The sequence below is a fragment of the Amblyraja radiata genome, chromosome 23, assembly GCF_010909765.2.
Source record: "Amblyraja radiata isolate CabotCenter1 chromosome 23, sAmbRad1.1.pri, whole genome shotgun sequence".
Taxonomy (NCBI): domain Eukaryota; kingdom Metazoa; phylum Chordata; class Chondrichthyes; order Rajiformes; family Rajidae; genus Amblyraja; species Amblyraja radiata.
In genome coordinates this window covers 40616562-40638461 of record NC_045978.1, presented here as the reverse complement: position 1 = coordinate 40638461, position 21900 = coordinate 40616562, and the positions used below count along the sequence as shown (strand labels likewise).

Here is a 21900-nt window from a genome sequence, read left to right as displayed (position 1 = left end):
TTGTTTTTAACAAGATACTTACGAAATTTTATGAAGGGGTACCACGGTATCAAAACTTTGTGAATCACTGGTTTAGACGTATCAAAACCAAAATCCTACCACCAACCTCGTCACCAGAAGGCTTCCAGCTTCCCGCTTCTTTCCTTTCACCTGCCAACAAAATGGCGTCCGCACCATGCGCCGAAACCCGTTGCGATGACGTCGCGCCCTGGCCACGGCGCTCGGCTATTTCCGGTGCCACTCGGCAAACTTCGGCTTTTCTCGGCCATGGCTCAGGCTCGTTTCCGACTGGTAGCTTGTCTTCTATGGTAACGGGACGGAGAGAGCGGTGGGGCGGACGGACTGAACCTGGGACATGTCAGCTCTCTGTAGCCGCAGAGGTAATAAAGTCCCGATGGATGGCGTGCAATGTTCCTTGTCACCCGCTTCCCTCCGAGTGTCATCGTAAGTTGTCGGCCTCTCACTCCTTGCCGTCCGTCCCTTTGCATCGCGGCCTGCGGTACAGGTAAAGCCTAGGGCTGCTCCATAAGCGTTGCCGCTCTCCAAGCCTCGTTTCATTAACTTATCCGATACAGGTCTGAGGAATTGAGGCGCAGACAAGAATATAACAACAAATGAAAGGTAGATATGAGTTATTGTTCAACTGCCAAGCTTCCTTTGTGGTTTACAGCATGTTTTGAGTTTTCATTCTGATGTAATTGTTTTCCGAGAGCAAAATATTAAACAACTCGTTAAGAAATGTTTACACTCGGGCTGTAATCGGAACTGGACGTGTGAGGGGACGTAATTGACAGGGAACATAAAATTAAAGTCAAACAAGTGGTGGGACTGGAGTGAGTTGATCCAGGGTGTTTTGGGCCAACCCTTCCGCCTTCATGTTGTTTACAGCCACTTTGTGGTTCCTATTGGTATGTTACCTTGTACTTTCAAACGCATGTTCTTTATTCAAACTGAATTTTTTGTTTGTTGAATGTAAATTAATAATCATGAGTTACTGCAAAAATTTTGTGTATCGAATTTTGTGTATCGAATGCCTTGATTGTACTGTATGTTTTAAAATAATTTGGGGGTTGGGAATTTCATGGATCGATGTGAACCTAGCCCTAATTTGTTACTGTAATGATCTCTGTTACTGAATTCTCTGTGTCACGAGAATTTAGAAATTGTTTGCTATAGTTCAGTCACATTCCACAATTCAACAGTCTCAATTCAACTACACCCTAATCCACTTCTTAAATTGTACTATTGTGTTGTCAAAGGCACTGTCGTCTGGCCAAAATGATAATCTGATTGGAATGCTGTTTCCTGTGAAGTTTGATAGGGCTTGATATTTGAATTGTTGCCTCCTTAAAACCATACTCTCTGACCAGATTTTTGATCACGGGTATTAATTCTTATTGCCACAGGTGAATTTCATTCTGCAAATTAATACCAGTTCCAGTAGAACCATTGAGTGGGAAAGAACTACAGATGCTGGTTTGCACCAAAGATAGACACAAAATACTGGAGTAACTCAGTGGGACAGGCAGCATCTTTGGAGAGAACGGATAGATGACATTTCGGGTTAAGACCCTTCTTCAGTCTGAAGGGTCTCGACTTGAAATGTCACCCATTCCTTTTCTCCAGTGTTAATTCCATCCACCTGCTTTTTCCCCACTGTCTTGTAATGTCGTAGAATTGCTGCACAGTTCCAATTTATTCCCCTTAATTTTGGTTTCCACTCTGATGTACAGTGTTCCTGAGTAAAAAGGTTATTGTAATGCACCCAAATTTTAATTCTCCCAATTCTTGCAGTGTCTGTTGACAGGAACAGCTTCCTTCTGCCTACTCTATGATCTTGTCTTTGATTTCAATATGGATAGGGATGTTAATCGGATGAGCAAAAGATGTATGGAAGGTTACTCGGGTGAGGAGGAAGAAAGGAACCAATCACAATCTTGTACACCTATCAAATCTTTTCTCTATCCTTTCTCCGGCATGCATAAATCCTGACTCTCTATCTAGCTCGTGCTCCGTGAGATCTCAGCAGGTACTCCTTTTGCCATTTCCATTTGAAATAATGTCCCTGAATCCCAGCTCAAAATAGAGATAAGGGTTGCATTCCTAGTTATGATTACATTTCTTATTTATAACGCATTTGTCTTTAACGCTGAAGTAAAAAGCAATGATGGTTAAATTCAGGGTCGAGAACAGGGTCAAGCACCTCCCTTGAATCAATTACTTCAAATCTGTGCCATGTGGTATTTGACCCATGTGCTGAGGAAAACGTCCTTCCTGTTTACTCCACCAATGTCCCTCGTAACCTATACATCAGTTAGGTTTCCCCTCCACCTCCTCTTTTCCAAAAGAAAAGGGCCCATCCTATCCAATCTTTCCTCCTAGCTACTTTCCACTCCAGGCAACATGCATGTGAATACTCTGTGCACCTTTGAAATTATATCTTTTCTATAAAAGACACAGGCAGCACTCTAGGGACAGGGACAGGCAGCACTCTAGATAGAAGGAATGGGTGATGTTTTGGGTCGAGACCACCCCCTCTCCAAGTACAGTCCCCTGTAACTGCAGGAGATGCAACACCTGTCCCTTTACCTCCTCCCTCGCCTCCGTCCAAGGACCACGACAGTTTTTTCAGGTGAGGCAGAGGTTTATTTGCACCTCCTCCAACCGCATCTACTGTATCTGCTGTGCTAGGTGTGGACTTGTATAATGGTGAGACCAAGCGCAGGCTCGGCAATCGTTTCACTGAACACCTCCGCTCAGTCCACCTGATCTTCCAGTTGCTAAACACTTTAACTGCCCTTCCCATTTCCATACTGGCCTTTCTGTCCTGGGCATCCTCCACTGTCAGAGTGAGGCCCAGAGCAAATTGGACGAACAGCATCTCCTAATTTGCTTGGCCACCTTACACCCCAGCGGTATGAAAATTGACTTTTCTAACTTCAAGTAATCTCTTTCTCCATCCCTCCCCCAACCAAGTTCTCAGAGCAGTTTGACTCTCCCTGATTAAATTATATCTCTGTATACTTCGTTTTCACCTTCTCCTCGCTAACATTGATCTATTCTACATTTCCCTTGACCCTCATCCCATTTGATGTCTCATTTTCACATCTTACAGTTCCTTATCTCTGTCTCCCTCATCCCTGACTCACAGTCTGAAGAGGGTCTCTACCTAAAACGTCACCCATTCTTTCTATCTAGAAATGCTGCCTGTCCCGCTGAGTTACTCCAGCATTTTGTGTCTATCTTCAGTGTAAACCAAATCTGCAGTTCCTTCCTAAATCTTCCCTATAATGTGGTGACCAGTAACCATATAACCATATAACAATTACAGCACGGAAACAGGCCATCCCGACCCCTCTAGTCCGTGCCGAACACATAATCTCCCCTAGTCCCATATACCTGCGCTCAGACCATAACCTTCCATTCCTTTCCCATCCATATAACTATCCAATTTATTTTTAAGTACTGGAACTCAGTACTCATCTAACGTGTTAGTAGTTGCAAAATACCTTTCCTGCTCTTGAATAATAAAGGAAAGGGAACACATTGACTGCAGATGCTGGAATCTGGGTCAGGGAACAAGCTGCTGGAGAAACTGATGCATTCATTGACTATCCTTTTGATTCCGCCTGACCTAATGAGTACCTCCACCAGCTTTTTGTTGCTCTATTTCATGCATTTGCAGTCTCTTATATCTCCAGAGGGAGGGAAGTCTAGGGGCAGCACGCACGCCCCCATCCACATTAACGGGACGGAGGTGGAACGTGTTTCCAGCTTCAGGTTCCTGGGAGTCAACATCTCCGATGACCTCTCTTGGACCCACAATACCTCAACTCTGGTCAAGAAGGCTCACCAGCGTCTCTTCTTCCTGAGGAGACTAAAGAAGGTCCATCTGTCTCCTCAGATTCTGGTGAACTTCTACCGCTGCACCATAGAGAGCATCCTTACCAATTGTATCACAGTATGGTATGGCAACTGCTCTGTCTCCGACCGGAAAGCACTGCAGAGGGAGGTGAAAATTGCCCAACGCATCACCGGTTCCTCACTCCCCTCCATTGAGTCTGTCCAAAGCAAGCGTTGTCTGTGAAGGGCACTCAGCATTGCCAAGGACTGCTCTCACCCCAACCACAGACTGTTTACCCTCCTACCATCCGGGAGGCGCTACAGGTCTCTCCGTTGCCAGACCAGCAGGTCCAGGAACAGCTTCTTCCCTGCGGCTGTTCAACACTGTACCTCGGTGATTGCCAATCCCCCTCCTGTGACTGTATGCACGTAAATAGATTTATTTATTGCTCATATTTATGTCGCTCTTCTAGGGAGATGCTAACTGCATTTCGTTGTCTCTGTACTGTACACTGCACAATGACAATAAAGTTGAATCTGAATCTGATCTGAATCCAAAAAGGGACATATACTTTGATCTCTGGAACCTCACACTAAACAGTTTTTTAAGCACATAAACATCTGTTGATATTACCTTTTACGTCTTACCAATGAACCCAATTTTGGAAACAAATGTGCCTCCCTTTGATTGGAATACCTCTCTATGGCTTGATGTAAAATGTTGTCTGTTGCTGACCTTGTTGTGCATCTTGGGCAATTTTGCCTTGCTGTGTTACATAACCATTAACCTGTGATGGCCCTTCAGAAGTAATTTATTTTCTAGGAGGCACCACAGGATGTGCGATACACAATGTAAATTCAAGTTTAGTTTTAGTTTAGAGATACAGTGCAGAAACAGGTCCTTCGGCCTACCGGGTCCGTGCCGACCAGCGATCCCCGCACATTAACACTATCCTACACACACTAGGGACAATTTTTACATTTACCAAGCCAATTAACCTACAGACCTGTACGTTTTTGGAGTGTGGGAGGAAACCGAAGATTAATGATTTAGATGAAGGGATTAAAATAACATTAGCAAATTTGCAGATGACACAAAGCTGGGTGGCAGGGTGAACTGTGAGGAGGATGCTATAAGGATGTAGGGTGACTTGGACAGGTTGGGTGAGTGGGCACATGCATGGCAGATGCAGTTTAATGTGGATAAATGTGAGGTTATTCACTTTGCTGGCAAAAACAGGAAGGCAGATTATGATCTGAAGTTGGGCAAAGGGGAAGTACAACGGGATCTGGGGATCCTTGTGCATCAGTCACTGAAAGTAAGCATGCAGGTACAGCAGGCAGTGAAGAAATCGAATGGCATTCATAACAAGAGGAGTTGAGTATAGGAGCAAAGAGGTAATTCTGCAGTTGTACAGGGCCCTAGTGAGACCATACCTGGGGTATTGTGAGCAGTTTTTGTCTCCAAATTTGAGGAAGGGCATTCTTGCTATTGAGGGAGTACAGCGTAGGTTCACAAGGTTAATTCCCGGTATGGCGGGACTGTCATATGTTGATAGAATGGAGCGGCTGGGCTTGTATACTCTGGAATTTAGAAGGATGAGAGGGCATCTTATTGAAACATATACCGTATTTCCCAGCGTCTAAGACGCACCCCCATTTTGAGTTGCTACATTTTGAAAATAAAACAAACGTTTGCCATGGTGACGGCAATTTGCATTATGTATTATTTAATTGTCATACTATACTGGCAATGGAACAATGAAATTCTTACTTGCTACAGCTATAGGCCTATGAACAACCTAACCTTCGGCCTCCAAGACACAGGTAATATTTCAGGCCTTATTTTAGGGTAAAAAATAGCGTCTTCGACACCGGGAAATATGGTAAGATTAAAGGTTTGGACACGCTAGAGGCAGGAAACATGTTCCCGATGTTGGGAGAGTCCAGAACCATGTTTTGGACTCCTCCAACATCTTAAACCACAGTTTAAGAATAAGGGGTAAGCCATTTAGAACGGAGATGAGGAAAAACGTTTTCACACAGAGAGCTGTGAATCTGTGGAATTCTATGCCTCAGAAGGGAGTGGATGCCAATTCTTTGGATGCTTACAAGAGAGAGTTGGATAGAGCTCTTAAAGATAACAGAGTCAGGGGATATGGGGAGAAGGCAGGAACGTGCTCCTGATTGTGGATGATCAGCCATGATCACTGTGAATGGTGGTGCTGGCTCGAAGGGCCGAATGGCCTACTCCTGCACCTATTGTCTATCTCAGAGAAATCCCACGCAGATCACGGGGAGAACGTACAAACTCCGTACAGACAGCACCCGTAGTCAGCATCGAACCCGGGTCTCCGGTGCTGCAAACGCTGGAAGGCAGCAACTCTACCGCTGCGCCACCGTGCCGCTCTAGTGAGGGACTAGCAAAACAAGGATTGTGCAGTTATGGATTTTGAACGTCCTAATTTTGTTGGAGGAAGTACATTTGAGTTGAATGAATTGTAAATTAAGTATTGATGTCGAGGAAGAAATGTAATTTATTTATTAATTGTTGGGATATGGTCATTGCTGATTGGCTTAAATAACAGCAGGTCATCTCGGAGGATAGATGAGATTCAACCACAGCCCCTTTGAGATTCTTAAAATTTTGAGAATTTAAGAGATTGTGACCAAATATTTGCTTCATTTCTCCATATCCCCATAATCTCAATGCTTTTTGTAGCCTATATTTCTATCCACATAAGCCTGGTATCGGTGCAACGGCTGAGCGCTCATGGCACTCTAGATTGTCAAATCCAAAAGATAAATATTTCTCCTCCTCTGACTCCCGTTCTAAACGTATTTACCTAAGGAATCTAGTATACCATCTACCCATGATGTCATTTTAGTTAACTTAAACTCCAAAATGTTTCCCCCTTTTCTGCTCAATTGCATATTGCCACACAAAATGTCACACTCACATTTGCTGCTCGATCTCATAATGCCACACTCGCATTTACACCTGTCCAGATAAGGACTACTTTTCTTTAAACATTGATAAATAAATGTAATCTACAGCTACAGTCCCATATCATCCTGTCACTATTACTGATGATATATTTAAAAATAGAATTTGCATTCTAACCTAGTGGATTTAGTGGATTTAATTTTGCAGTCTGTGAATTAACAGTAGAATAACAGCAGGTGGTAATTTTAAGCACATCAAATATATAACCTAGCACATAAAATTGTGAAATAATTAGTTTTATTTCATGGTCGAGATGCGTTAAATATTTCTAAATTGGTCCCTAAATAACAACGGTAAAACTGTTCATTTTGTGGTCTTACTATGGTATTATTTAGTATAGTATAGGAGCAGGGAGGTTCTACTGCAGTTGTACAGGGTCTTGGTGAGACCACACCTGGAGTATTGCGTACAGTTTTGGTCTCCTAATCTGAGGAAAGACATTCTTGCCATAGAGGGAGTACAGAGAAGGTTCACCAGACTGATTCCTGGGATGTCAGGACTTTCATATGAAGAAAGACTGGATAGACTCGGCTTGTACTCGCTAGAATTTAGAAGATTGAGGGGGGATCTTATAGAAACTTACAAAATTCTTAAGGGGTTGGACAGGCTAGATGCAGGAAGATTGTTCCCGATGTTCGGGAAGTCCAGAACAAGGGGTCACAGTTTAAGGATAAGGGGGAAATCTTTTAGGACCGAGATGAGGAAAACATTTTTCACACAGAGAGTGGTGAATCTCTGGAATTCTCTGCCACAGAAGGTAGTTGAGGCCAGTTCATTGGCTATATTTAAGAGGGAGTTAGAGGTGGCCCTTGTGGCTAAAGGGATCAGGGAGTATGGATAGAAGGCAGGTACAGGATACTGAGTTGGATGATCAGCCATGATCATATTGAATGGCGGTGCAGGCTTGAAGGGCCGAATGGCCTACTCCTGCACCTATTTTCTATGTTTCTATTATTTCTTCAGTAAATTTGTGTCAGAATGAGTACAGTAAAGCCATTACAGTCCCATATCCCTATACAACATCAGACAATATATAAGAATTGTATAATTGGTTGACTGGTTACGATAGATTTCCAATGACCTGATGCATCTGCCTCTAGACTCTTCGAAGCTAAGGTGGGATAAACTTCAAACACAGCTTCGACATAACATAATTCATTTGTAGTAACTATAAAGAGGTCTCCCTGTTTCTGAAACACAAAGTCATAATCCATGCCCTTCTTAATTGCCTCCTCCCAGCCGCCAAACTGTTGCTTCCCAGATCTAGGTATAAATTCAGTCCATCCAGAGACACAATGGATATAGAACATGGAACAGTACAGCACAGGAACTAGCCGTTTTAACCCACAGTGTTAGCACTGAATATGATACCACGCTAAGCTGATTTCATTTTATACAACAACTCCAAGGAAAATACAGAGAGTAGAAACCAGTACACATAGTCTTTATTGATCTTGTAAAAGTCTCTGACTGTATAGAGCCTTCCTTGACTACCCTCAGATATTACACCATCTTGCATCTACTTCATGATGGTATGCCCACTGAGATCTTAGCCAATAGGTCCACAACATGCACAATTTCATTGTGGACTGATGTCAAGCAAAGCTCGTAACCAGCCAAAGACTTTTGTCAATCTTTCTTGCTGCAGCTCACATCCAGTCGCTTCCTGCTGGAGTGGAGCAAATTTGCAAGATATATCGGAAGCTGTTCAAGCTATGCTGCATCCAGTCCAGAAAATGTCTCCAGATGAAGTCCGGACATGGATACGTACATGGGATAGGTTACACTGGGATCTCTTCTGGGGTAGGGGTGACCTGTACAAAAGGTTTAAGAAGGAACTGCTGCGGGTGCAGAAGCATCTATGGAGCGAAGGAAATAGGCAACGGTTCGGGCCGAATTTTGAAGAAGGGTTTCGGTCCGAAACGTTGCCTATTTCCTTCCGCCGTCTGAAGCTCCATTGATGCTGCTGCACCCGCTGAGTTTCTCCAGCACTTTCTGTCTACCTGTACAAAAGTGACGGGTTACACCTTAACTGGAGGGGGACCGACATTCTGGCAGGCAGGTTTGCTAGGGCTACACGTGTGGGTTTAAACTAAATAGTGGGGGGGAGAGATTGACAAATTGGAAGTATAAAGATGGAGTTGAAGGGGAAGTGAGTACAGGAAAAATTACAAAAGATTCTCAAATTAATGGGAAGGAAAGTTCGAGAAGGGATAAAAGAGTAAGGTCAGGGCCAATTGCGAGCGGTGCGAAGGGGGACGTGAAACCAAGGAACTGATTGTGGACTTTGGAAGGAGTAGAAGGGGGACCCACAGCCCCATTTATATCAACGGGTCGATGGTTGAAAGGGTCAAGAGCTTCAAATTCCTGGGCGTGCACATCTCTGAAGATCTTTCCTGGTCCGGGAACACTAACGCAATTATCAAGTAAGCTCATCAGCGCCTCTACTTCCTGAGAAGATTACGGAGAGTCGGTTTGTCAAGGAGGGCTCTCTCTAACTTCTACAGGTGCAGAGTAGAGAGCATGCTGACCGGTTGCATCGTGGCTTGGTTTGGCAATTTGAGCGCCCTGGAGAGGAAAAGACTACAAAAAGTAGTAAACAGTGCCCAGTCCATCATCGGCTCTTCCATCGAGGGGATTTATCGCAGTCGCTGCCTCAAATAAGCTGGCAGAATCATCAAAGACCCACACCATCCTGGCCACACACTCATCTCCCTGCTACCTTCAGGTAGAAGGTACAGGAGCCTGAAGACTGCAACAACCAGGTTCAGGAATAGCTACTTCTCCACAGCCATCAGGCTATTAAACCTGGCTCGGACAAATCTCTGATTATTAATAACCCATTATCTGTTATTTGCACTTTATCAGTTTATTTATTCATGTGTGTATATATTTATATTATGGTATATGGACACACTTATCTGTTTTGTAGTAAATGCCTACTATGTTCTGTGTGCTGAAGCAAAGCAAGAATTTCATTGTCCTATACAGGGACACGTGACAATAAACTCACTTGAACTTGAATACGGAGGTCAAAGTGTTGCATATGAATGCGCGAAGTATAAGAAATAAAGTGTAGACGAGCTTGAGGCTCAGTTAGAAATTGGCAAGTATGATGTTGTGGGAATTACGGAGACATGGCTGCAAGAGGGCCAGGGCGGCACTTTGGAGGCGGCACTTGGCGGTGGACAGGGACGGCCAAGGCAGCAGGGCGATGATGCCGCTGTTGTCCGAGGAGCGCTGACCTTCCTTCTCCCCCTCCCCCTCCCCCTCGTATCCTGGGACCCCTCGTCTCAATCCCACACTAATCCCCATTCCCGCCTCTATTCAGTCCTCACTGACATCCCCTGTGCTCCCCCCCCCCCATCTATTTTTCCTGCACTGATCTCCCTATCCACCTCGCATTGATTCTCCTGCCACCCTCCATCCATCCTACACTGGTCCCCCAATTCATCCCGTACTAACCACCCTTCCCATTCATTCTGCACTGCTCCCCCCATCTATCCTGTACTGAAACCCCCATTCATCCCGTACTGACCACCCCTCCATTTATCCTGCACCGAACACCCATCCATCCTGTAGTGATCTCCCCATTCATCTTTTACTGACCCCCCCCATTCATCTTTTACTGAACCCGCCATTCATCCTGCACTGATATCCCCCATTCATCCTGCACTGATCCCCCCCATTCATCCTGCACTGATCTCCCATCCATCCTGTAGTAATCCCCCATCCATCCTGTAGTGATCCCCTCATTCATCCCTCACAGACCCACCGACCCCCACCCCCCCCCCAATTCATCCTGTACTGATCCCCCCATTCATCCTGCGCTGTTTCCCCCCCCCCCCCCCATCCATCCTGTACTGATCCCCCCATTCAAGAAGAATGGGGGGATCAGTCTGAAGAAGGGTCTCAACCTTCGCTCCATAGATGCTGCCTCACCCGCTGAGTTTCTCTAGCACTTTTGTCTACCGCATTCATCCTGTACAGATCCCCCCCCCCCCATCCATCCCGTACTGATCCCCCCCATTCAACCCCACTGACATCCCCCGCGCTATCCCCTCACAATTTTACCTACTCCAACCAACACGCACTAATTCCCCTGCCTCAATCCATCCATTCCGCACCGATTGCCTTCTCATCCCCCCCCCCCCCCCCCCCCGCCATCTATCCATCCAGCACTGATTCACACCACCACCACCACCCCCCTCCTTACCCTATTGTGCTGGAAATGTCTTCAGAGCAAACATTGACTATGTTTGATAACGGAATGCAATGAAATGTGTTTTAATTCCCAATGTTATTATTTGTTTTAATCCATGAAGAAGGATTACTTAAATTGTGAACACGTGAAACATTAAAACCGCAGTGTTCGATTGTCACTGCTACCGTTGACACGTTATTACAGAATTCATTTTAACAGCAAATCAATGCTCTTAATGTGGAGTATCAGTACTGTAGTTATTTAATGAGCAGCATTCACAACTATACGTTGGATTTATCCAGGTTTTACTTCTACAGTCGGTTATATACATCACAAATTTGGTCAGGAGATATTTCAGTTGAAATTTTAACGTTAATTCTGAAGTGGGAATGATGGAAACAGCGTTTATCAACAGTTTTATTTTAAATCTGGTGCGAACAAACTGGGTATCTTCATTGCTGTTCACAACACATACATCTAATCTGAATGTCCAGTAATGTGGCGTCTTGACACCTATAAACATATTACCAAAAGATCATTTGCTGCAGTTATGTCCTTTGGCAATCTCTAGTCAGTGTAATGTTTAACCGGTCAGATGGGTATAGTCAGTTTTAACAGCTATTATCATAAAATGCCTTTAGAAATTTCCTTGCAACCAATATATTTTGTTGTGGATAAATTATGTGGGAGGCGAGAGTGTTTCTGTACCAATAACAATCCATGCTATGGCCATGTTATGATAATTTTCGGACCTTCACAGAAAACATGCTTGCATCAATCTGTAGTGTGCATGGTTAAGCATATATGTTATAAAGGTCCAGGATTTATTGATAATACGCTGAATAATCCAACCACACTTTTGTTTGGAAGTGGAAAGAAATAATAGAAATTGCATTAATTGCAATGTGTAAAAAGAGTTGAGATACTGTATTATAGTTTTGCTGCATGTCATTGTGGTATATATCATGTCTTGATTGGTGAATATGTTTAGTTTGTGACTTTATTTGAAGCAGAAATAATATGTAAATGCTTCATTGAGCATAATTCCGATTGGTAACTACGATCTTTGTCCGAGCACATTATCGCACGTGTCATGCAAGCCGTCTTAAATGACCATTTAAACTGTCATTTGGCAACCTAAAAAGCTGCCTAGGTTGCCCGGCTGGCAACAAGGGGGAAAAGTTAAGTGAGAGCCCTGCAGTATGGATAGAACTAAGGAATTGTAAGGGTAAAAATACCTGATGGGACTTATCTACAAGCCCCCAAACAGTAGCCTGGACATAGGGTGCAAGTTGAATCAGGAGTTAAAATTGGCATGTAGCAAAGGTAATGCTGTGGTTGTTATGGGAGATTTCAACATGCAGGTAGACTGGGAAAATCAAGTTGGTAATGGACCCCTAGAAAGGGACTTTGTAGAGTGTCTTCGTGATGGATTCTTAGAGCAGCTTGCATTTGGAGCCTACCAGGGAGAAGGCAATTCTGGATTTAGTGTTATGTAATGAACCGGATTTGATAAACAAACTTGAGGTTAATGAGCCATTAGGAGGTAGTGACCATAATATGGTCATGTTTAATCTACAATTGGAGAGGGAGAAGGGTAGATCTGAGGTGTCAGTGTTACAGTTGAATAATGGGGCCATGAGGGAGGAGCTGCCCAAAGTTGACTCGAAAGATACCCTAGCAGGGATGACAGTGGAACAACAATGGCAGGTGTTTCTAGGAATAATACAGAAGGTGCAGGATCAGTTCATTCCTAGGAGGAAGAAAGATTCCAAAGGGAGTAAGGGGCGACCGTGGCTGACAAGGGACGTCAGGGACAGTATAAAAATAAAAGAGAAGAAGTACAACGTAGCAAAGATGAGCGGGAGGCAAGAGGATACAATACAATACAATACAATACAATACCTTTTATTTGGGTAATGTTTAAAGAGCAACAGAAGATAACTAAAAAGACAATATTGGGAGAAAAGATGAGGTACGAAGATAAGCTAACCAAGAATATAAAGGAGGATAGTAAAAGCTTCTTTAGGTAGGAAATGGTGTTGGATAGACTGATGGGACTGAAGGCTGATAAATCCCCAGGGCCTGATGATCTGCATCCCAGGGTACTTGAGGAAGTAGCTCTAGAAATCGTGGATGCATTGGTGATAATTTTCCCATGTTCTATAGACTCAGGATCAGTTCCTGTGGATTGGAGAGTAGCTAATGTTATCCCACTTTTTAAGAAAGGCGGGAGAGAGAAAACTGGGAATTATGGACCAGTTAGCCTGACATCGGTGGTGGGGAAGATGCTGGAGTCAATTATAAAAGATGAAATGGCCACACATTTGGATAGCAGTAACGAGTCGGTCCGAGTCAGCATGGATTTACGAAGGGGAAATCATGCTTGACTAATCTTCTGGAGGATGTAACTTTTTTGAGGATGTAACTGGGAAAATGGACATGGGAGAGCCAGTGGATGTAGTGTACCTGGACTTCAGAAGCATTTGATAAGGTCCTACATAGGAGATTAGTGGGTAAAATTAGGGCACATGTTATTGGGGGTAGAGTGCTGACATGGATAGTAAATTGGTTGGCAGACAGGAAACAAAGAGTAAGGATTAACGGGTCCCTTTCAGAATGGCAGTGGAGGCAGATGCTGCAGCCTCATATTAAAATTGCATATGTATCCACAAGGACAGAATTTGCAGAGTTATGGGGAGATTGCAGTAGTGCAAGACTAGCTAGAATGCCCTTGTATTGAGCTGGTATAGACTTGACGGACCGAATGCCCTTCTTGAAATGGAATGAAATTGTGGCGTTTCAAATGTTTCTTTAAAACCTGAAGTTATGTTTTGATTGTGTGGATTCTCATTTCTTTCAGACAGATGTTGAAGTGAGTTGGTTTTATGGTACTGGAGCACCATGTATTCAGAATGGCGATCACTGCAGCTCGTCATTCAGAGTGACCGAGGTCACATGAGTGTTCTGCATAGCTACCCCAACAACGTTGGCAAAGATGTGGCTCATGCTGTCGTGCGTCCGCTGGGACAGGGGCTCAACAGTTCGTCTGTAAGCAGCAACGAAAGCATTCTCAAAACTGACAAAGAGGCAAGTTTTCCTTAAGCTCAATCTCTATATTGTACTTGAAGATTAAAATATGTTCAATATTTTATTTTAATTTAATATTTTATTTTAAATGTACTAATGCAACAATTTATATTAGAAAATAAGCCAAATCTTGATATTGAGAGTAAAGAAACCAATTTGGACACAAAATGTCCATATTTGTGGAAATGTGTCATCCTCGATAACAATCAGCACGGGAGCACCTCAAGGCTGCGTGCTCAGCCCCCTGCTGTACTCGCTCTATACTCTTGACTGCGTAGTAGGTCATAGTGCGAACTACATCATCAAGTTCGCTGACGACACCACTGTTGTGGGACTTATCACTGATGGGGACGAGTCAGACTATAGAAGTATAATCGACCGAGTGATCAAATGGTGCCAGCACAATAACCTGGCTCTCAACACCAGCAAAACCAAGGAACTGATTGTGGAGCACTTCGGAAGGGGTAGGATGGGGTCCCACAGTCCCGTTTATATCAAGGGGTCGATGGTGGAAAGGGTCAAGAACTTCAAATTCCTGGGCGTGCATATTTCCGAAGATCTCTCCTGGTCCTGGAACACTGATGCAATCATAAAGAAAGCACATCTGCACCTCTACTTCCTGAGAAGATGACGGAGAGTCGGTAGCACGTACATGAGCCTGAAATCGGCAACATCCAGATTCAGAAGCAGCTTCCTCCCCGCAGCCATCAGACTATTAAACACAACTTCAAACAAACTATGAACTATAACAACCTATTGCACTTTATCTGTTTACTGAAGTGTGTATATATATGTTCTATGGTATATGGACACACTGATCTGATCTGTATTTATGACTACAATATCCTGTTGTGCTGCAGCAATGCAAGAATTTCATTGTCCTATTGGCGACACATGACAATAAACTCTCTTGATTTGACTTGACTTGAACTGCTGGAGTAACAGGCGGCATCTCTGGAGATGAGGAATAGGGTGACGTTTCGGGTCGAGGCCCTTCAGACTGGAGAGGCTGGGGAAAGGGATACGAGATACATATACAGTGATGTAGAGAGATATAGAACAAATGAATGAAAGATATACAAAAGTAACGATGATAAAAGAAACAGGCCATTGTTAGCTGTTTGTTAGGTGAGAACGAATGCAGACAATGTCACTCAATAAGATGGCTTTGAAGCTGGTATGACTTGGGTGGGGGAGGGATGGAGAGAGAGGGAATGCAGAGGTTACTTGACGTTATACAAATCAGAAATCTTACCACTGGGTTGTAAGCTGCCCAGAGAGAGCTGGGAAGGGGAGAGGAAACAGAGAGAAATCAAGGACTACCTGAAATTGGAGAAGGGGTGTAAACTACCCAAGCGAAATATGAGGTGCTGCTCCTCCAATTTGCAAATCCAAGGCGTAGCTATGGGCACGTGCATGGGCCCCAGCTATGCCTGCCTCTTTATAGAGTACGTCGAACAATCCTTGTTTGAGGCGTACCGTGGCCCTATCGACGAACTCTAACTCTGCTACATCAACGACTGCATTGGTGCTACCTCCTGCACCCATGCAGAACTCACTGACTTCATCCATCTCACCACTAACTTCCATCCGGCACTTAAATTCACCTGGACCATTTCCGACATCTCCCTACCGTTTCTAGATCTCACTATCTCCATCGCAGGTAACAGACTACTGACCGATATCTACTACAAACCCACTGACTCCCATGGCTATCTGGACTACACTTCTTCCCACCCTGCTTCCTGTAAGGACTCTATCCCCCTACTGCCAATTCCTCCGTCTACGCCGCATCTGCACCCAGGATGAGGTGTTCCAAACCAGTGCATTGGAGATGTCCTCATTCTTTTGGGAAGGGGGGTTCCCCTCTTTGACTATAAATTAGGCTATCACCAGGATCTCTTCTACATCCCGTAGCTCTGCTCTCACTCCCCATCCCCCTACTCGTAACAAGGGCAGAGCCCCCCTTGTCCTCACCTTCCACCCGACCAGCCATTACATACAACAGATAATCCTCAGACATTTTTGCCACCACCAACGGGATCCCACCACAGGCCACATCTTCCCATCTCCTCCCCTTTTGGCTTTCCGCAGAGACAGCTCCCTCCGTAACTCCCTGGTCAATTTGTCCCTTCCCACCCAAACCACCCCCTTCCCACCCAAACCACTTTCCCTTGCAACCGCAGGAAATGCTACACTTGTCGCTTTACCTCCATCCAAGGACCTGAGCAGTCTTTCCAGGTGCGGCGGAGCTTCACCTGCACCTGCTCCAACCTCATCTATTACATCCGCTGCTCTAGGTGTCAGCTGGTCTACTTCGGTGAGACCAAGCGTTGGCTTGGCGATTGCTTTGCGCAACACCTCCGCTCAGTTCGCAATAACCAACCTGATGTCCCGGTGGCTCAGCACTTCAACTCCCCCTCCCATTCCAAATCAGACCTTTTTGTCCTGGGCCAGAGTGAGTCCCACCACAAATTGGAGGAGCAGCATCTCATATTTTGCTTAGGTAGTTTACACCCCAGCGGTATGAACATTGACTTCTCCAATTTCAGGTAATCCTTGCTTTCTCCCTCTTTGCCCTCCCCTTCCCAGCTCTCCCACAGCCCATTGTCTCCGCCTCTTCCTTTCTTCTTCCCGCCCCCTCCTCCCCTTCCCACATCAGTCTGAAGAAGGGTCTCGACCCGAAACGTCATCTAATTTTTTAAATGTAGATTATAAATGATCTTGAAGCATGAGAAAATCCTTCTGCCAGCTATTTGAAAGCCATCAGTTTCCTGCTTTTTCCATAAAACCTACAGCATTTTCCTTTTCAAATGCTTCTTTAATTCCCTCTTCAATGTGCAAGTTAGTCAGCTGTCCTAACATTTTGAAGATTTTTAAGATTTGGTTCAATAAGATTAACTCAGCATAACCTCTTTGATTTGTTAAATAATACCAAGATCACAGTCTAATGGATCTAATAAGGTTGATGGTTGCAGTCACCAGTAACTGCGTATTTCTCTGGGCACATTTCTGACCACAACTGGAAAGGTGGCATCAACATGCATGAGTGAAATAGTTGACAGAAATTACTATACTACTCCTTCAGAAGAAATCAGCTAGTGACTCCATTTGGTAGCGTTGTTACAAAACCTACCATCAGCGGCGCTCCAGATCTGCCACTGCCTGCCACTTGATTGATCTGATGACACTGATGAATATGAATTTTTTATTGGTTATTTACTATTTGTTTTAATGTTACAATAATATTAAATTTCTGATCTTGAGAATATCACATATTTGAATTTTCAAGGCAGTCTGGATGTTTATTACTATTTCCGTCACCGGTCAATTTTGTGATTATCTACAACTAGGTAACTAACTAATTATATGTTTTAATTTCAGGTTATCCAAGTAAGATGTATCATATTTGTTTCCGAATGCTTCAAGGGCTTAATTAGGAAAGGTAAAATAGATTATGAAAGAAAACTGGCAGGGAACATAAAAACTGACTGCAAAAGTTTTTGTAGATATGTGAATAGAAAGAGATTAGTAAAATCAAATGTAGGTCCCTTGCAGTCAGAAACAGGTGAATTGATCATGGGGAACAAGGACATGGCAGACCAATTGAATAACTACTTTGGTTTCGTCTTCACCAAGGAAGACATAAATAATCTGCCGGAAATGGCAGGGGACCGCGGGTCAAATGAGAAGGAGGAACTGAGTGAAATCCAGGTTAGCCGGGAAGTGGTGTTAGGTAAATTGAATGGATTAAAGGCCGATAAATCCCCAGGGCCAGATAGGCTGCATCCCAGAGTACTTAAGGAAGTAGAGCCAGAAATAGTGGATGCATTAGTGATAATTTTTCAAAACTCTTTAGATTCTGGAGTAGTTCCTGAGGATTGGAGGGTAGCTAATGTAACTACACTTTTTAAAAAGGGAGGGAGAGAGAAAACGGGGAATTACAGACCAGTTAGTCTAACATCGGTAGTGGGGAAACTGCTAGTCAGTTATTAAAGATGGGATAGCAGCACATTTGGAAAGTGGTGAAATCATTGGACAAAGTCAGCATGGATTTACGAAAGGTAAATTATGTCTGACGAATCTTATAGAATTTTTCGAGGATGTAACTAGTAGAGTGGATAGGGTAAAACCAGTGGATGTGTTATATCTGGACTTTCAGAAAGCTTTCGACAAGGTCCCACATAAGAGATTAGTATACAAACTTAAAGCACACGGTATTGGGGGTTCAGTATTGATGTGGATAGAGAACTGGCTGGCAAACAGGAAGCAAAGAGTAGGAGTAAACGGGTCCTTTTCACAATGGCAGGCAGTGACTAGTGGGGTACCGCAAGGCTCAGTGCTGGGACCCCAGCTATTTACAATTTATATTAATGATCTGGATGAGGGAATTGAATGCAACATCGCCAAGTGTGCGGATGACACGAAGCTGGGGGGCAGTGTTAGCTGTGAGGAGGATGCTAGGAGGCTGCAAGGTGACTTGGATAGGCTGGGTGAGTGGGCAAATGCATGGCAGATGCAGTATAATGTGGATAAATGTGAGGTTATCCACTTTGGTGGCAAAAACAGGAAAGCTGACTATTATCTAAATGGTGGCCGATTAGGAAAAGGGGAGATGCAACGAGACCTGGGTGTCATGGTACACCAGTCATTGAAAGTAGGCATGCAGGTGCAGCAGGCAGTAAAGAAAGCGAATGGTATGTTGGCATTCATAGCAAAAGGATTTGAGTATAGGAGCAGGGAGGTTCTGCTGCAGTTGTACAGGGTCTTGGTGAGACCACACCTGGAGTATTGTGTACAGTTTTGGTCTCCAAATCTGAGGAAGGACATTATTGCCATAGAGGGAGTGCAGAGATGGTTCACCAGACTGATTCCTGGGATGTCAGGACTTTCTTATGAAGAAAGACTGGATAGACTCGGATTGTACTCGCTAGAATTTAGGAGATTGAGGGGGGATCTTATAGAAACTTACAAAATTCTTAAGGGATTGGACAGGCTAGATGCAGGAAGATTGTTCCCGATGTTGGGGAAGTCCAGGACAAGGGGTCACAGCTTAAGGATAGAGGGGAAATCCTTTAGAACCGAGATGAGAAAAACATTTTTCACGCAGAGAGTGGTGAATCTCTGGAACTCTCTGCCACAGAAGGTAGTTGAGGCCAGTTCATTGGCTATATTTAAGAGGGAGTTAGATGTGGCCCTTGTGGCTAGAGGGATCAGGGGGTATGGAGAGAAGGCAGGTACGGGATACTGAGTTGGATGATCAGCCATGATCATATTGAATGGCGGTGCAGACTCGAAGGGCCGAATAGCCTACTCCTGCACCTATTTCCTATGTTTCTAATCTATAATAACTGAAAATTTCATTCAGTTCTCTTAATATTTTAAGAAAGATATGGGGTTTTATGTCCATTGACTGCCTCGATCACAACTTTTGTGATAAGTTAATGGAAAAGCAATAGGGATCAAGATGCTAATTTCTGAATATGAAAATAACCATCTTTTTTAATACTGAAGATATGAAAGTGAATTAGGTATCAAATTAAAGTTATTTTTATGCTTTATCTGATGGGATAAATTACAGGCTGGATTTTTAAAATCTCAAAATTTTGTGTCATTCCTACATTTGGTAACAAGGGTCAGCATTTATAAACAGATAGAGTGATGTGCTTTGTCTCTGGCACAGGTAAAATGGACCATGGAGGTGTTATGTTATGGACTTACTCTGCCGCTGGATGGGGAAACGGTCAAACTGTGCGTGGATGTTTACACTGACTGGATAATGGCTTTGGTATCTCGCCGTGACTCTATCCCCCAGCCCATTATCAAAGACCCAAATTTATATGTGCAGACTATTCTCAAACATCTACAGAATCTATTTGTTCCCAGGTAAGTGCATGGATCTCATTTGATAGGCCTTGCGGTTCATTGAGTCTGTACAGTGCCCTCCATAATGTTTGGGACAAAAACCCATCATTTATTTATTTGCCTCTGTACTCCACAATTTGAGATTTGTAATAGAAAAAATCATATGTGGTTGAAGTGCACATTGTCAGATTTTAATAAAGGCCATTTTTATACATTTTGATTTCACCGTGTAGAAATTACAGCAGTGTTTATACATAGATCCCCCATTTCAGGGCACCATAATGTTTTGGACACAGCAATGTCATGTAAATGAAAGTAGTCATGTTTAGTATTTTGTTGCATATCCTTTGCATGCAATGACTGCTTGAAGTCTGTGATTCATGGACATCACCATTTGCTGGGTGTCTTCTCTGGTGATGCTCTGCCAGGCCTGTATTGCAGCCATCTTTAGCTTATGTTTGTTTTGGGGGCAAGTCCATTTTAGTTTTTTCTTCAGCATATAAAAGGCGTGCTCAATTGGGTTCAGATCAGGTGATTGACTTGGCCACTCAGGAATTGACCATTATTTAGCATTGAAAAACTCCTTTGTTGCTTTAGCAGTATGTTTGGGATCATTTTCTTGCTGTAGAATGAACCGCCGGCCAATGTTTTGAAGCATTTGTTTGAACGAGCAGATAGGATGTGTCTATACACTTCAGAACTAATTGTGCTACTACCATCAGCAGTTGTATCATCAATGAAGATAAGTGAGTCAGTACCTTCAGCAGCCATACATGCCCAGGTCAACCCCCCCACACAACCGTGTTTCATACATGGATCTTGGGCAGTTCCTTCTCTCCTCCATACTTTGCTCTTGCCATCACAATGATATAAGTTAATCTTCGTCTCATCTGTCCACAAGACCTTTTTTCCAGAACTGTTGTTGCTCTTTTAAGTACTTCTTGGCAAACTATAACCTGGCCATCTTATTTTTGTGGCTAACCAGTGGTTTGCATCTTGCTGTGTAGCCTCTGTATTTCTGTTCATGAAGTCTTCTGCGGACAGTGGTCATTGACATATCCACACCTGACTCCTGAAGAGTGTTTCTGATCTGTCGGACAGGTGTTTGGGGATTTTTATTTATTATATAGAGAATTCTTCTGCCATCAGCTGTGGAGGTCTTCATTGGCCTGCCAGTCCCTTTGCGATTAGTAAGCTCACCAGTGCTCTCTTTCTTCTTAATGATGTTCCAAACAGTTGATTTTGTTAAGCCTAAAGTTTGGCTGATGTCTCTAACAGTTTTATTCTTGTTTCTCAGTCTCATAATGACTTATTGACTTTCATTGGTATAACTTTGGTCCTCGTGTTGATAAACAGCAATAAAAGTTTCCAACGATGATGGAAAGACTAGGTGCTGAGAGCTCTCTTATACCTGCGTTAAGGACGCAATTAAACACATCTGAGCAATTATAAACGCCTGTGAAGCCATATGTCCCAAACATTATGGTGCCCTGAAATGGGGGGACTATGTATGAACACAGCTACAATGTGCACTTTAAGCACATGTGATTTATTTCTATTACACATCTCAAATTGTGGAGTACAGAGACAAATAAATAAATGATGGGCCTTTGTCCCAAACATTATGGAGGGCACTGTATAATGAATTGTAGCTAGACAATTAATACAGTTTTGTATGAAACCGAGGAGATTGAGTGAAAGTTTAGTTGGGATATATAAAATGTATAACCTGGGCGGGAAGGAACTGTTTTCTTCAGCAATGGAATCAAGAATAGTGAGATTAAACAAGAACTTACCAGCTTGAAGTTTGATCTTGATTTTATGAGGAGTTACGATGAGCGATTACGTGAAGAAGGGCCGTCCGTCTGCGTGCGCGTCAATCTTCAAAGCA

The 21900-nt window shown here is 43.6% G+C and overlaps 1 protein-coding gene across 14 annotated transcripts in view; it reads left to right on the top strand.

Moving 5' to 3' along the window:
• Window positions 1-247: 247 nt before the first annotated feature.
• Window positions 248-21900, top strand: part of ralgapb (Ral GTPase activating protein non-catalytic subunit beta) — a 112975-nt gene continuing 91322 nt past the window's right edge. For 8 of the 14 annotated variants that reach the window (XM_033042128.1, XM_033042127.1, XM_033042129.1 and 5 more), the window contains exons 1-3: window positions 249-621; window positions 13918-14144; window positions 19828-20030. In XM_033042128.1, coding sequence (XP_032898019.1) covers window positions 13959-14144; window positions 19828-20030 — 389 coding nt within the window. In that variant the 5' untranslated portion in view covers window positions 249-621; window positions 13918-13958. Of the gene's footprint in view, window positions 622-13917; window positions 14145-19827; window positions 20031-21900 lie in introns of all 14 variants that reach the window. The other 6 variants (XM_033042121.1, XM_033042118.1, XM_033042117.1 and 3 more) reach the window with 6 other exon arrangements.